The sequence below is a fragment of the Ammospiza caudacuta genome, chromosome 2 (genome assembly GCF_027887145.1).
Source record: "Ammospiza caudacuta isolate bAmmCau1 chromosome 2, bAmmCau1.pri, whole genome shotgun sequence".
NCBI lineage: Eukaryota > Metazoa > Chordata > Aves > Passeriformes > Passerellidae > Ammospiza > Ammospiza caudacuta.
This window is the reverse complement of record NC_080594.1, coordinates 72,285,985-72,300,915: the sequence shown is the minus strand read 5'-3', so window position 1 is coordinate 72,300,915 and position 14,931 is coordinate 72,285,985. Positions and strand designations below refer to the sequence as shown.

At 41.3% G+C, this 14,931-nt stretch overlaps 1 protein-coding gene across 2 annotated transcripts in view; it reads right to left on the bottom strand.

The window, feature by feature from the left end:
• Positions 1-14,624, bottom strand: part of SLAIN1 (SLAIN motif family member 1) — a 49,938-nt gene extending 35,314 nt beyond the window's left edge. For both annotated transcript variants that reach the window (XM_058799939.1, XM_058799940.1), the window contains exons 1-2: positions 14,176-14,624; positions 10,932-11,071 (exon numbers count right to left, since the gene is read on the bottom strand). In XM_058799939.1, coding sequence (XP_058655922.1) covers positions 10,932-11,071; positions 14,176-14,624 — 589 coding nt within the window. The remainder of the gene's footprint in view (positions 1-10,931; positions 11,072-14,175) is intronic.
• Between the last annotated feature and the right edge of the window lie 307 nt (positions 14,625-14,931).

Genomic DNA, 14,931 nt, shown 5'->3' with positions numbered 1-14,931 from the left:
ACAGACTCTCCTTCTGCAGCTTTGGTCTTCAAAGTCGAGTAAGTGATAGAAGACAATAGTAACAGCACCACTGCAGAAAAACAAATTAAGATCAAATCACCACTATGTAATAATCAGGACAAACATGCAATGGTAGTATAAAAAATTTTATTTATGAAAAGCATTGAATATATCTCAAGAAGAGCTCAACTGCTACTGACAAAATGAACGAAGATGAAGGGTGCCTCTGCCCTGTCACTCTCTAAGTCCTCGCTTAGGGAGATCCTCTAGGATAAGGAGCAAGGCTTCTCTGTGTGATTTAAAGAACAGGAATTAGTCAACTCCCCTTGCAGATCAGAGCTCAGCTACTACACAAGGTACTCTCATGCTGAAAACGCACTACTCATTTAGTCTATACATTGAACAAGTATAAAAAATGCTATTATGAACTGTTTAGCAGACTCTTCAGAGACAGTAACTCCAGTTAATAAAAGAGAATTTCATCTCCACATGCCACACAGGATGTACAACACTTCTAAGTGGACATGTGCTATACTGCTAATCAGACAGAATAGCAAGAATTTGAATCAAAGGTGTATTTTTGCTCTGAACAAGTTGCTGGAGGAAAAATACAGTTAAAAATATATAATTACATTTCCTAAATTTAAATTTTCTGGTAGCTTACATGATTCTTTCTTTGCTGCAATACCATCACCAAAACAGACAAGAATAAAGGGTAGGGGATCCATTCTGTTAAAAACAGACTCAAAAAAGGACAATTTCCCATTCTTCTCCTAACAGTATCTTTGTTATATACCAGTGAGAATTCAAATATTTGTGTCTGTTGGGATATAACTCTCTTGATCATTTATGACAGATGAAAAAACAAAAAAAAATTAGTCCAACTAGTCCAGGATTAACCCTTAATTGCACTTTTCCTATCCTTATTGTTTAGTCCTGAAATTCCTCTGCATCCCAGCAACACCTACACAAACACTACAGCTCCCCTATAACCATATCTGCTTGTCATCTGTATTCATAGGTTAAATTTCTGGCAGGAGGCTTCTGCCAGAGAGCCCAATTTACAGTTTCTGACTTCAGTACTGTTCCAAGATGCCCCACTCCCTTCTTTGTTCAAGTGTATCTGCTGTCTATATTGAGGCAGACTGAAAAAGCTAAATCTAAGGCTCAAATCGAGGTCAAAGCAGCACTTACCCTCCAGGAACCCTGTGGCTGTTGGATAAATATAGCAGGTGTCACAGTTATGTCATTATCATGGGAAACTGTTAACACTATTACCAAAAGCAGAAAAAAGATACACTTAAAAAATAAAAGCTACTGTGAAACAGATTTTTCATACTTCTAAAACACCATACAGGAAAAAATCTGTGAGAGTTTATGATTAATAAAGTTCTAATAGAGGTTTAATTGACTGTTAAATATAATAATATATTCAGAATACGTATTCTCATATAGAATTAAGGTTCAACAACAACCTTGAGCCAAATTAAGAAGCACTAACCAAAAAATTGCTACCAGGAAAATGAGTAAAGCAACATAAAAAATACCGTTATCATTACTGTCATAGGAGTTAGGGCTTCTGCAACAATTTTGAAGCTAAGCAGACCAGCCTCTTCAGATTCCCTAGAGAAAGACCAATGTCTCCTGACACTAACTCAGAGCACATTCCTACATTTAAAGTTCCCTGGGGTGATTTCAGGTATCTCAAGAGAGACTCCCTAGGTAAACTTTGCCTTGCAAGTACCTTCCAGATGTGCACTGTACCAAGAACTGTCCAAACATGTAACAGAGCGGCAATCTTTCCTCCTCACTAACAAGCAACACAGCTATAAGCTGGCAGAGGAGAGAGGAGTATAACATCACCCAAGAACATGGTACAACAGGGAAGGCATGAGAATGGCACACAGACAGGAGTCAAAAGCACACAAACTGCAGAAGCACCATCAGCACAACTATTACACTGCTGCAGCATTCTTCTGCCCTGCCTTACGGTTCAGGATAAAAGGTACTCTGCAGCATCTTTTAAGTGTTCCCATCATCAGAACCTGTCATGTCCACAATAAGCAGAAATGGGCTTGGACAATATAATTTGAGCTAATCCCTCAAACCTCTCTAGAAAGAAACATTTTATTTCTTCCAAATATTTATTAGAGATCTATCAGCATCCACATAAACCAGAAACAGGTAAAATATTTTTTTGGACTACATCCACTACAAGAATGTAGATGCCTACATACAAATTGAGATTATTTTTTTCAATTATAAATAAAGATCCATTTGTGGTTATAGTGAAGTTTTTCACACCCAGTGCTTCAAAGGACATTAAGAAACAACCATGAGGCAGTCTGAATACTGGCTACACAATTACAATGCATGAAGCAGAAATGACAAAATAGAAAACTGAGGACACCATGGAGGAACATGCCGAAGCCAAGATTCGACCCCTCCACCCTGCCCTGTTTCATGCTAGATTGCAAATCACTCTATATCCTCCCTTTCCTATGGGCTAGGAAGGAGGAACAAAGAACAGGGAAAAGGTTTGCTAGCATTTCACAGACCTGCTTGAAGGACATGGTGGACTTTTAGGAAGAAAGGACAGTAGGATGCTGAGCCAAGTCCTCTGTATCCGAAGGCAACAACGCAACAGATGACTCAGTTGCTATCACCCACGTAACAGCAGGCCACAAAACCCTGCCCTGCAAGGACTCCAAACATGCTATGAAGAAAAAACTGCCTGAAGATAAAAGTGACAGATACATCAAGCACCAACTAACTCTAAAATAAAATACAATAATAATTAAAAAATATATGGTGCCAGTCAGACGCAAATTCTAAAGACCTATACTCGATCCTACTCTTTTGTTAAAACTACAGTGGGGTAGGGCCTTGAGCCCAATGAAACTGGAATTACATTTTATGAGCCACTCCTAAAGAATAAAACAAATTAGAGCCCCTAGCCCTAAGAAATCACTTTATATTCTGACACAAATCTTTACATGATTTTCAAGTGATTTTAAATGAAGTGGCAAGCAGCTAATACTACTTAAAGTCAACTTGCAGTGGCATACTTTCACCACATGAGTGATCTTGCACTTACTTTCTTGTGTACTGTTAATTTTTCTATGAAATGACAGCACCAATATAAAGTGCATATTGTATTTTCTTATATGTAAAAAGCATATCTAAACAGAAAAGACAAAAAAATGCACACATACACACAGAAGAGCCTACTTGTAGACAGCCTCACTTTAACACCTACGGTCCGGAGCAGAACCAATCCCTCAGCGTAAACAGCAAGGGCATGATTCAGTCATCTAAAACCAGAATGTAATGTCATTTTAGTGCTCCAGCTGGTCCAGTTCAGAAAGGCTGTTGTGCAGATCCTGTATCATACCCATCTGCCCACCTAGATATGCCAAGGATGCAAAAGAGCGTCAGATTATTCTTGGTACCCTTGCTAAGATCAATGGATCAGAGTCAAAAAGTGACTGAACCTTAAACTGTGTATTTACTAGACATAAACCTAAAATTAGGTTGAACAAACCTGGACCATTACATATTCTATGAATTCACATATACACCTGAGACCCAACAACAAGGTCCTTACAGCCAGACACAAGAGGAAAAGCTCCATGTCTGGAGATGGAAACTGAGACACAAACTGTATGTCCAAGGAAGATTCAATCACATGGATGTCCCCCTGTGATATAGACACAACACAAAGCAATATCCCATGTATCTAACTTAAGACTGGCAGACAAAACAGTAGAATTTACACCATTTCACCAGTGATTGGAATGTGGAACAAAACTTTTGTGCATTTCTTAGAAAGATACAGATAGCTACTGGTATGTGAAAACACAAAAAGATCCGCAAGCATCCTGCATCCTCATTTTGGAGAATGAGCTTAGCTTCTAAACAAATGATTACAAAAAAGGTCAGAAATACCCTGATTGAAGAAATAGGAGACCATGAGAAACTATCTCTGCATGAAAGGCATCAGGGCTATTGTTGCAAACTGCAGAAGGTATTCAAAACTTGTTAAAAATTGAAATCCTTCTGATGCTAACTACTCCAAGGTCTTTTTCTAATTAGTGGAGAGAAATTACCATCTCCAGACTCAGTTCACCCAACTGCCTAAGAACAGCTGGGTGGACTGCAGCTTTGGCTTCTTCAGCATCTGTGGACAGACTGTTTCTCCCAAGTATCTAGCTTAAATGACTCAAGTTTCCGTAAAATTATGTGTAACATTTAGTATCAAAAAGAGCTCTTACAAATCCTTATTGTACTTAACTTGGAAACAATCCATCCTCCATCATCTACAGACAAAACTAAGAAAGAGCAACTGATCTCTCCTATGCAGCAGAGAACACAATTCATCAACATTTACAGAAGAATTTATCTGACTGCAGGAGGATATCTTCCAAGTTATCTGCCCCTAACTTTCTGAGAAACCATTTCAGAATTGTGCACTTCAAGGCACAAGTCTCCTCACCCTGAATTAATACAGGGCAGGCAGCAAAATCAACACTGGTACTTGGTACTACCTAATGGGAAAAGACAAGTGAACACAAAGAAGCTTTCTTTCCAATAGCAGGAGAAGTAGGAGACTTGTTCCAAGTCACACTGCATGAAGTGCAATGCTCCCCTCTGCATTAGAGGGGCACACAGGGTTGGCTAAGTTGAGCAAACAGCCAAAGTGAAAATACAGAAATAAACCTTTTAGTAAAGAAGCAATGCTACCTCTATCACATTCTGAAATGTTACTCCCAGCTCTCTTCTGCAGAAGTTAAAAAAAACAGACTGTGAAAGAAAGACAACATGAAAGACAAAAGCTGCAACAATAATTTGGGGGCTAACAAACAGTGAGTAAGCACATAAGACTATCAGAAGCAATAATGAAATTACAGCATCCACAACAGTCCAGTTTTGAAAAGATTCTCATTTCAATAGAAAAACTATCTCCAGAGGATAGGCTTCCAAATGCCCTCAAGTCAAATATTAAAACCTAGGTTTCTTTTTAATTTCTATCCAGGAAAGTAGTTGCACACTTCAGAAGCCAACCCAGGGATTAGTACTCTGCTAGGTAACACTACATGTGCCTGTACTTTTAGCAAAAAGCAGTGTTCATGCTACTTCTATTGCTTTTAGACACACACTGCATTACAGGCTTTGAACTTACATTGCGAGTATAAATTATTTTAAGTAAGAAAAAGCCTACTGAAATCCTAACATGAATTTTAACAGTGTTTCTAGCTGTTTAACCACTCATGATGAGATGATAATCCCAGCTCAGTAGTAATCATGGATTAAAAAAAAACCACACTCTAAAATGGGATGGGTGTCTTCTCAACTGAGGCATGATCTAACACCACCTATCATTACAGACACTTCAGAATTCAGGTTCCCCTTGCAAGTAAAATGACAACCAGAACTCTATTCTAAGCAAATAATTATGAGCTGCACAACAATCAATCCCCAAATATGAAAATAAACTCTTAAATAGTATGTAGATTGTAATTTAATAAAAAGTAGAAATCATATTGAAGAGCTGTAGTAAAAAGGCAAGAGATATCTCTGAAGTTAATCCAAAGTTAAGTGTCTGATCTTGTACAAATTTGTTGCCATAAGGGTTTTAAACCAAACACTTCCACCTTCAAGTGCACTTGCAGAGCAGCAATGTTACAGTGACAGAGAGAAATATTCTGTTTGAAATGCAAGTCAAGTATCAAACCTGAGTTTTCCCAAACTGAAATACACAAATCCTCAATAGCTGTGCTGCAAGATCCAGAGATATCAGCATTTGCAAAACCTCCAAGAAGTGCTTGGAATTATGCAGCGGTTACAAGAAACTACTTCAAATAAATGGAATCTATTACAAAGTAAGTGCTGTGCATGTATAGGGGTACTCCAAGCACAAAGCTTGTACTGCAGCAGAAGATGCCTCCAAGATGTCACATTCCTCAAAAGGTGCTGAAATGTGGATAAGAGCTATGGCTGCTTGTCATTTTTCATATTCAGAAACATACACAAAGAGGAACCAAAACTTCATGCCAATTTTTTCATACTTTTTAGAGCTTTAAACACTTTATTTATCATGGAAACAACAATCATCTGTAAGCTTCTACACATTATTACTTCCTGCCTCAAAAGCATTTTATGTAAAACTAACCTGCATTTTATATGATCAAGAAAGCTATATGAAATTTTATTAATCCAGTTAAGTATCACAACATACATATCTGATCCATCAATGGATGGCAAATAAAATTAAAGCTAAAAAATTTACCTTAGGAAAAAAAACCAAACAAAATCTGCCTTGTCCTTGTTTCAGCACAGGATACACCTCAAGCATACAAGATAAAAACTTTTGTTCACTTTTTTTTCCCTCACAATATTTTCTGCTTGTTTCTGGTTTTAATAAACTACAGCATAAAAATTCCCTATGACCGGGGTTTTTAACAGTTGAAGTGTATTCCACATCTTGAAGATTCATTCTTTCACTATGAACCCATGGAAAGCAGAAGAGAGTTAGGATCAGGGGAGAGAACACTGCCTCTTCCTGCATAAGCCACAAGTTATACATCCAGGTAAAACCCTCTGACTGGGGCCCTACCAGCAGTAACCTACCAGATTTTTCTTTAATAGGTAAAAAGAACACAGTACTATAAAAATAAATCATTTTGTTTGGTCTCCACACAGCTTTTCTTCTGGGTATGTTGTATGTTTGGCTATCAACCTTAACTGGTATGCATCATTGGGATACAGCACAATAAATAAAATTCCTCTAAAAAGAATCCTTGTTTAGTGGAATCTCAAGCGAAGGAGAGAAACTGCAATGGATCTGTTTCACAACAAATCTTGTCATCCACAGATGACATAACAGCATTCATCCTGAAACACAATAATAATTTAAGAAAGAAAACAGAGTTTACCTCCTTAAAACTATGAACTGTTACAGCTAACTGCAAAACCTACAGACTTGAGCTGCCTACTGTTCTTAAACATCTGAAATGGTGTTTCTGAGTAAGAACTCATCTCAGCACAATTCTGAATTGAGCCAATATTTCCTCTCTGGAAGGCTGAATTGGATGAGTTACACTTTGAGGCCCTGCATAAAAGCTGAGCTCCTACAGACTGACTCCTTGCTAAGCCTCTTAAGTCCTCTGTTTATCCACCCTCCTGCTTCAGAGCTTGTTCAGAAGTGAAGTTAGGCAGGGTATCTTCATCCAGGGTGTCAGTCACCACCATCTCATCACTTTCAGAGAGGTTACACCCATCTGCATCAGCTAGGAAGTTTGTATGTCACATCTCTCTGCACACTGAATTAATGCATGTCCCAACATCTTCAACTACCGCTAAGAAGACACAGAAGAGGCTCTACCACACCATTAAGACTGTTAGGTGGCCCTGTTACTTCAATTAACCTAAAAATATAAAATAAGACAGCAAGACTAAAATCCAAACAGCAAGCTAATTGACCCTACAACATATGAAGAACTGCTGCAAGCATAACAAACCAGAAGGGTTTCAAACAAAAGATAACTGATGAAGAGTGAGAACAAAGATGCAATCCAGTCCAGCCCACAGAGATAAAACAACTGAAACAAACAGCAAACAAATGTTACCTCAACACTGTAACTGCTCATGGAAAACAGGCACAATTCCAAGCAAAGATCCTATCATAGGAGGTTACATTAAACTTTCATTCTCCTTAAAGCTAGCATGCCTAATCCACAGAAACAGGGTTTGTAATAAGCCTGCTTCATTATAAACACTATAAAAGCTTTACCTATTTAGTGGTAGACCAGAGGAATGCTGAGAAGCTTGCCCAGGTTCTCAGAGTGGCTCACAGAAAAACCACCTGCTGGAGACCACCTCTGTGTTTGTAATAAACCCTAACAATTTATGCCAAAATGAATTCTTAACTTCCACCATGAAATACTCAAAACAGTCATTTTGACTAGAAAAGAAACAGGCTGCTGAGCACAGCAAAGTGAAAAGAAAATACCACCATTCAAGTGATTTTTTGGCCTGAAAGACCAAGTAGCTGTTAGACTATTTCACTGCCTTGGACTGCCCTGGCAGAAGTCTCTCACCAGACTTTCAGCCTTGTTATGAGATATCCTAATGCTGGGATATTTCAAAAATCAAATTGAAACTTTTATGACAATCAGGATGTAACACAGTAAAAAAATTTCCGGAGCAGGAATAAATGAGGGAGAATTAAAAATCTCAGTAAGAAAATCAGAATAAGTTACAGCTCAAAAATAAGACTCGCAATTATTTTTTTCCTTTCGGCTCACAGCTCTTCTCCCTGCATGAACTTATTCAGATATGCTGACTTTGCAGTCAAAAATCAGTTGTTATTGCTTTTTATTTCCATGTGCACCATGGTGTCTGAAGAGCTGTAACAACTAAACTGGTTTAATTTTTGGCTAATGCACCATGCACTAAGCGAATTCTACCAATAAGCCATTTCAGAAATCACACTCTGGTACATTACAAATGTTTTCTGACTGCTCATTTAATAGTTCTCAAGTACTTCAGTGTTAACCACTGATACAGAGCCAAGCAGAAGAGGCACAAGTAGATTTCAAAATACCTTGAAAATGCCCTTGCAAGGCATATGGCTAAAAGGGGAAAGCAGCATTCAACTTACAAGTACAAAGTTTGAAACTTTAGCACCAGAAGGAAGAATGCCATACTTAGTGAGTCACTTATAAAATTAGGATGGATTATGTGTACATATTTTTACATGTATAATACTGATTGAGTGCCCTGCAAAACAAAACATGGGGAAGTCAGGTTACAGAAAGTTTGCTTTACTTCAAAAACCAAATTATAATATTCTTACAAAAATCTCATATCTGGTTGAAAAACTAAGGAATAAACAAATATAATGAAATCAATTTCTAAAAGTTTAAGAGTAAGAAGGATGATGCTTGCTGATTGTGTATTACTTAAAAAGACACAGGTGCTAATAGAAAATATTTAGAAATACTAGTATTAATCAAGTCTTAACTGAATTATTAATTAAAGCAATTTTACCAAAGAATTGATGCAGTAAAATTACAAGTCTATTCACTCCTTGAACATACTGCTCCCACAATAGGTTTTATTTATGGCATATAATTTCTCAAACTTTTTACAGAGCTCAGGAAATTCATGAGCCAATTTCTCTGAGCAGAACATATGGATCAGAGTAACTCATTGTCAACACAAGTCAGTGACATATGCCATTTGCTGTGACTTCTGCAGAGAGAGACTGAACTGATAACCATAGCGCGATTTTAATTTGAAACCTTTGTTGCCTATTCAATTTAAATCAATCCTTTTCAGGGGAGGAAAAAAGGCCATGCAGTCCTCTTGCTTGTCTCTACACTGACATTACAGGCTTGACTCAACTGTCCATATTTGGATGCACCTGCCCACCTGAGAGGCCCTTGGGGAGGCCAAGATGTCATTAAAGAACACTAAAAGCACAGGACCTTTGGAAGGTCTGCATCTGCCCTGAACAGAAAACAGGGTAACAGGCCATCTCAAAGGGCACTAGTAACCCATGTGGGGCAATCTGAGCAGAGCTCCTACACCAGACTGCACCCCACTGTGGGATGCCCAACACCACACAGCAGCACCTTCAGGTAAACGTGGGGTTGAGTGCCAAGCACCCACTACTGTCAGCAGACTCAAGAGAGCTACTAAATTCATTCCACAGTCAGCACCTACATCTTGTCACCTGAGTAGCCCCCCAAATTCCTCGGACTCTACACACAAATCTTCCATTGATATTCAAACATGACACTCAGCTCACCCTACAGACACCTGAACTCAGACACCCAATCAACAAGCCAAAGTCCACCCTAAAACGAGATGGGATGATCACCAATATAGGAACCAGAGTTTGGCCCATGTAACTTGAGGCAAATAGGCTCAACTAAGTATTTCCAGATCAATAATCATTGTAGCATCTTTCATTTTTTTTTGCAGTCAATGCAAAGAGGCCAATGTCTTCAGAGCCTGATTCACTTAAACACTTGATTTTGGATAAGATTTATCCAGCTACCCATTTCCTCCAAAGCATACAGGAACATACTCAATCTCTCCTAATGATTGCTGTAGCTAACTTATACAGCCATATGTTCATGCTGTCATTAGCTTTATTCCTTCTTCTGTCATGTTCATGTATTGTTCATTTTCCTCTTCTTTCCTAGTGAGTTACAAACCTTAATATACTTCCTTAACTGCTTTCTTCAACACCACTTAATACAATCTTAATGAGACCCCAGATGGTACAAAAATAAGAAAAGTGCTGTCTGATATTTATTTAAAACAAAAGTCAGAGCACACAGAGAACTCCAGAAGTTCACCAGCACTGATCAGCCATCAGACAGATTCCAGTACCAGAGATTACAGAGAGGCCAACAAAACAGCACCACAGTCAAGTTACAGCTCTTTTTGGTGGGTGCTAAACTCAGCAAAGTTCTAACACTACATCATATGTTGATAAATATGTCTGTAAAGATTTATAGCCCCATGATAATTCTGACTTTACAAAAAACTACAATCACCCTTTTCCAAATCTCAATAGATACACCAACAGTAAAGTTAACATCACTATTTCCTTGCCAGGAGGTCTTCTATTTTAAGCCCTGGATGAAAACTGACAAGTTAGAACAAGTTGTGCAGGAGAAAAAAAATGGATAACAAAGGAGGCAAATACTTGCAAAACTGCATGATCAGAAACAAAAAAAAAAAAAAATCAATCATTTGTTAGCATTTATGTAATGAAGGAAGACTTGCATACATATGAAGAAACTCCACATCTGCCATGTGTAAAGCCTGCTAAACTGTGAAAACACCAAAGAGGAGTGAAACACAAGACCAGAAATGCCAACCTCCTAATAACAGAATTAACACAGTAAGATTACCTTGCTCCAGTCTAAAGCATAGGGAACGTTTTGCAGCTTCTATCTCAGGAGTTGGATGATCCAGAACATGTCTGCACCACTGCAGAGGAGTCAGTGATTTCTCTTGAGGAGTGCAAGTCTTGGTAGGCAAGACGTACAACCTTAACCAAAACACACAGAAGTATCAGCGAGATATGCAGTACTGCAAAGTTTGCTTTTGTATGCTCACTTTCCTATTAGATCACTAATAATTTATAGCATCCAGAGCCCTGCAAGAGGATATCTAATAAAAAGAAACATCCTAAAGTAGAAGAGTTTACATTTCTTTTCTTTCTTCCCTCCTCAGAAAAATAGGTGGCAAAATATCAACTCTACAGGTCTGGCATGGCCAAACAAAGTCCAAGTAGATTACACATTAAAATCTTCTATCTAATCACTACCACTGTCTACATTTCAGCACTGCCCAAAGTTCAAACGTATTAGGTGCTGTACACACACCAAAGGTGCTCTTGTTTTTCCCTATACTTATATTTACTGGAGATTTAGATAATTTCAGCATCTGAACTTATCTTCACACAGATGAACCAGATGTTGTTCAAGTCATATTTGTAATGATTAAAAAACATTCAATGAGAAAACACTGAAAATCTATTTTCAACATTCAACAGCAGAAGAAAAGAAAAAAAAGCACATATGCAAAAAAAGGTAGTGTACGTGCATTATTCTCAGACAAGAGTTGGCAACTGATCAGTTGCACATCAGGAAAGCAGGTTTCAAAGCAGATTTCATGGGAGAATTCTTGAGGCTGAGATCTGGGTTGCTGCTGTCGCCCTGGCAGATTAACAGGCACAGCAGATTAACAGGCCCAGCCAACTCACCTGGGAGAGTTCAAATCTTCCAGGGAGCAAACTATTCTTGTCTGCTGGACAAGACGCCGACTCACAGCTCCCTGGCCTGACCCCCTCCGAGACATGGGGCTAGGGACACCCAGAGCCAGACTCTCAAGGCACCACAAAAAAACACTTCACATGCCTTAAAGGGATCTGGCCTGTACAAAGGGGGAGTGAAAGCCAAGACCAAAAACTAAGCAGGATTTTGCCCTTCAAGGGGTCACTAACAGGTAGCAGCAGCCTTTCACCTTCACAGTTTTGGCTCAAGAGCTACCCAAGTCCCACCAGAGCAGCCCTTCTCCATGGAGTGGCTGCTCCATGGAGTTCTTTGCCTTTGAAGTCAATCAGCACTGTCTATCCAGCTCTCAAGGAACAAATATCCTCACTGCCATTGCCATCTCCCTCTCTTGGCAATCCCAGCAGAGATCAACTACTGAATTGCTCTGAGGAGAGGACTCATTTCCCCAGACTTCCTGCAGTGCCTGACCACACGTTTAAAAAATGATGCTGAGAAAACCAAAAAGCAAAGAAAAGAAAAGCTTTCAGGTTTCCTTTTAACCTGCAGAAGTGCTTCAAAAGCTAAACATCTGACTGATGATTTTCCTGTGAAAAGATGAACACTACAAAGTAGTTTCACTTGTCTGCAGTTTGACAAGGTTGGTTGGTTGGTCTTGGGGTTTTTTGTAACTGCAGTCAAAAACAAAAAAAAAACAAAACAAACAAAAAAAAAAAAGGCAAGCAAAACACAAAACCTCAAAGGTATTTAAGGCCTAAAATTGCAAATCAAAAACTAGGATATGCACTCAAGGCTTTGGCTTTCCAGGTAGCAGTTTGCTTTAAAGACTGAGATGACAAAAAAGCCCCAAGCAAATGGCATCACACGCCCAACCTTTCATGGACAATGACAGAGATTTATCCTTGAACTGAAAACATTCAACAGTTAAAACAACTACTCCTAGTGCAATAAATTTGTTAACAAATTGCTGTCATGAAATTCTGCCGGTGGACACACACATATGTGACATACAGGTAAATTTTGGCACCCAAATCTAGGATTGCTCCCAGGGAGGAAATCAAATTGGAAATTTCACTATGGCACACAATGACTGACTACCACCGTAAAATGTAAACAAGGAAAGCATTTTGCTTAACAAGACATTATCAAACAAATCTGATATTCCTTAATGCTAGGAAAGCTAGAAGTTGGAACCTATGTAAAATTTGATTTAAGTCTGGACTGACAAGCCCAAGCCAGCCCTGCAGACCAACCACACACACAATGAAGCAGCGCTGACAAAAATTTCCACACAATTTGTACATGGTCCTCAAAAGCCATTTCCAGAAACGCGATATTGTGTACCATGAAGCACGTAGAACAATCAGAAATATTTCTGATATTAATTTTTTAACATTTTGACCAAAATTAAGGATATTTGAACACATCTCAGCTTTTTTATACTACATTTTATTCTCATCTGACATTAACTTATAGCTTGATTCAAAAACTAACCTCATTAAAAGGAAAGCTACGTAGAAGCTTAAACAGATACTCTAAAACTTATTTAAATAAAGGTAATCTATATATTGCTATTGACACTTGAAAACAAATTGACGTTCCACATGGCTGAACGGCCAATACAGTATTCCAGCACTGCCCCTGTGATGCTCGCCCACGCTGCTGAAACAGGTTTTGAGGCACCAGCTTTACTGATCTACTTATACCTCTACCTTGCAGTCTCCCCTTCTGTTTCTTTTTACGGGAGTGTAACCATTACGGGTTACACACGTTAACCAGACCAGGTCGATTTCATTTTTTGCTCTATCCATTTCCGATTTATTCCATTTCCTAGCACCCTGCCGTGCCTTTTCAAGCTACATGGGCGCGTAAGATACACAATTTAGATCAAGTCTAAAAGACAAAAGCCCTCCCAAATCCCTGAAGATGGGAGTCAATTTGGCAGAGATTTTAAGATGAGCAGGCAGCGCTGCTCAGATCAAGGCTTTCCCGGAACGAAATTCCGCTATTTTTAATTCCTTATGTAAACACGGGGCTGAAACTAGGCTGAGATCTGAACGATATTCCTCGGGGTGGAAAACGAGCTCTGCTCCCCACGGAGGGCACGAGACGCCCGGGGCGAGCCGAGCGGTGAAGCCCCGACCGGAGCCGCGTCTCGTACACGGGGCCCTCCCTCGGCAGGGCGGCACGGTTTGGACGGGGGGAAAAAAGGAGAAAAAAGCAGATTTCAGTCTAAGCGGGGAGATCAAGTGGATTTGGGGGCTAACGCTAATCAGAGCCGGGAGACCGCTGTGGGAGGCCCGGCCGGGGGGCACAGCCGGGCCGGGCGGGGAGCAGGGCAGGGCCGAGCCGCATGTACCATGTATCCTCGTCCTCTCCGCAGCCGTCCTCCAGCTCCAGCACCGCCACCTCGTCCAGCACCGTGGCCGCCGCCCCCGTGCAGCCGCCGCCTTCCTGCCCGCCGCCAGCGGCCGGCGGCCCGGGCGAGGGCTTGAAGTAGGCGAGGGGCTCCGGCGGGCACAGCAGGGTGGGCACCGGGCTGGGCACGCACGGCGGGCCCGCGGCGGGGGGGCTGGCGGGGCGCAGCCCGCCCGGGGCCGGCGGCGGGGCCAGCAGCAGGTGCGGGCTGGGCGGGCCGGTGGCCACCGCGGCGGCAGCGGCGCGGCTCCGGAGCTGCTCGTTCTGCTTCTCCAGCTTCCGCACCAGCTCCTGCAGCTTCTTCACCTCCAGCTCGGCGCTAACGGCAGAGCCGGCGCCGCTCCCCTTCACCTCCGCCATCATCGCCGGCTTCAGCAAGGCAGCCTCCATCCTGCCGGCCCGCTGCCGCCGCCGGCACCTGCTCCGCCGCGCCGCCGGAGGGCAGCGCCCGGCCCCCGGGAGAGGCGGGAGCGCCGGGCAGCGCCACTGGCAGCGCCGGGGTCCGGCCCTGCGCCGCTGAGCCGCCTGCCCGGCCGGCCCCGCTCCGCCGCTCCTGCGCCTCCCGTTAACGGCGGCGCGGGCGGGATCCCCTCCCACTCCGGCAGCCCGAGCGCCGCGCACACGCACTCGGCAGGAACAAAGAGCCGCCCGGCGCCCCCGCCATCCAGCCCCGGGGAAGGGCGGCACGGACCACCTC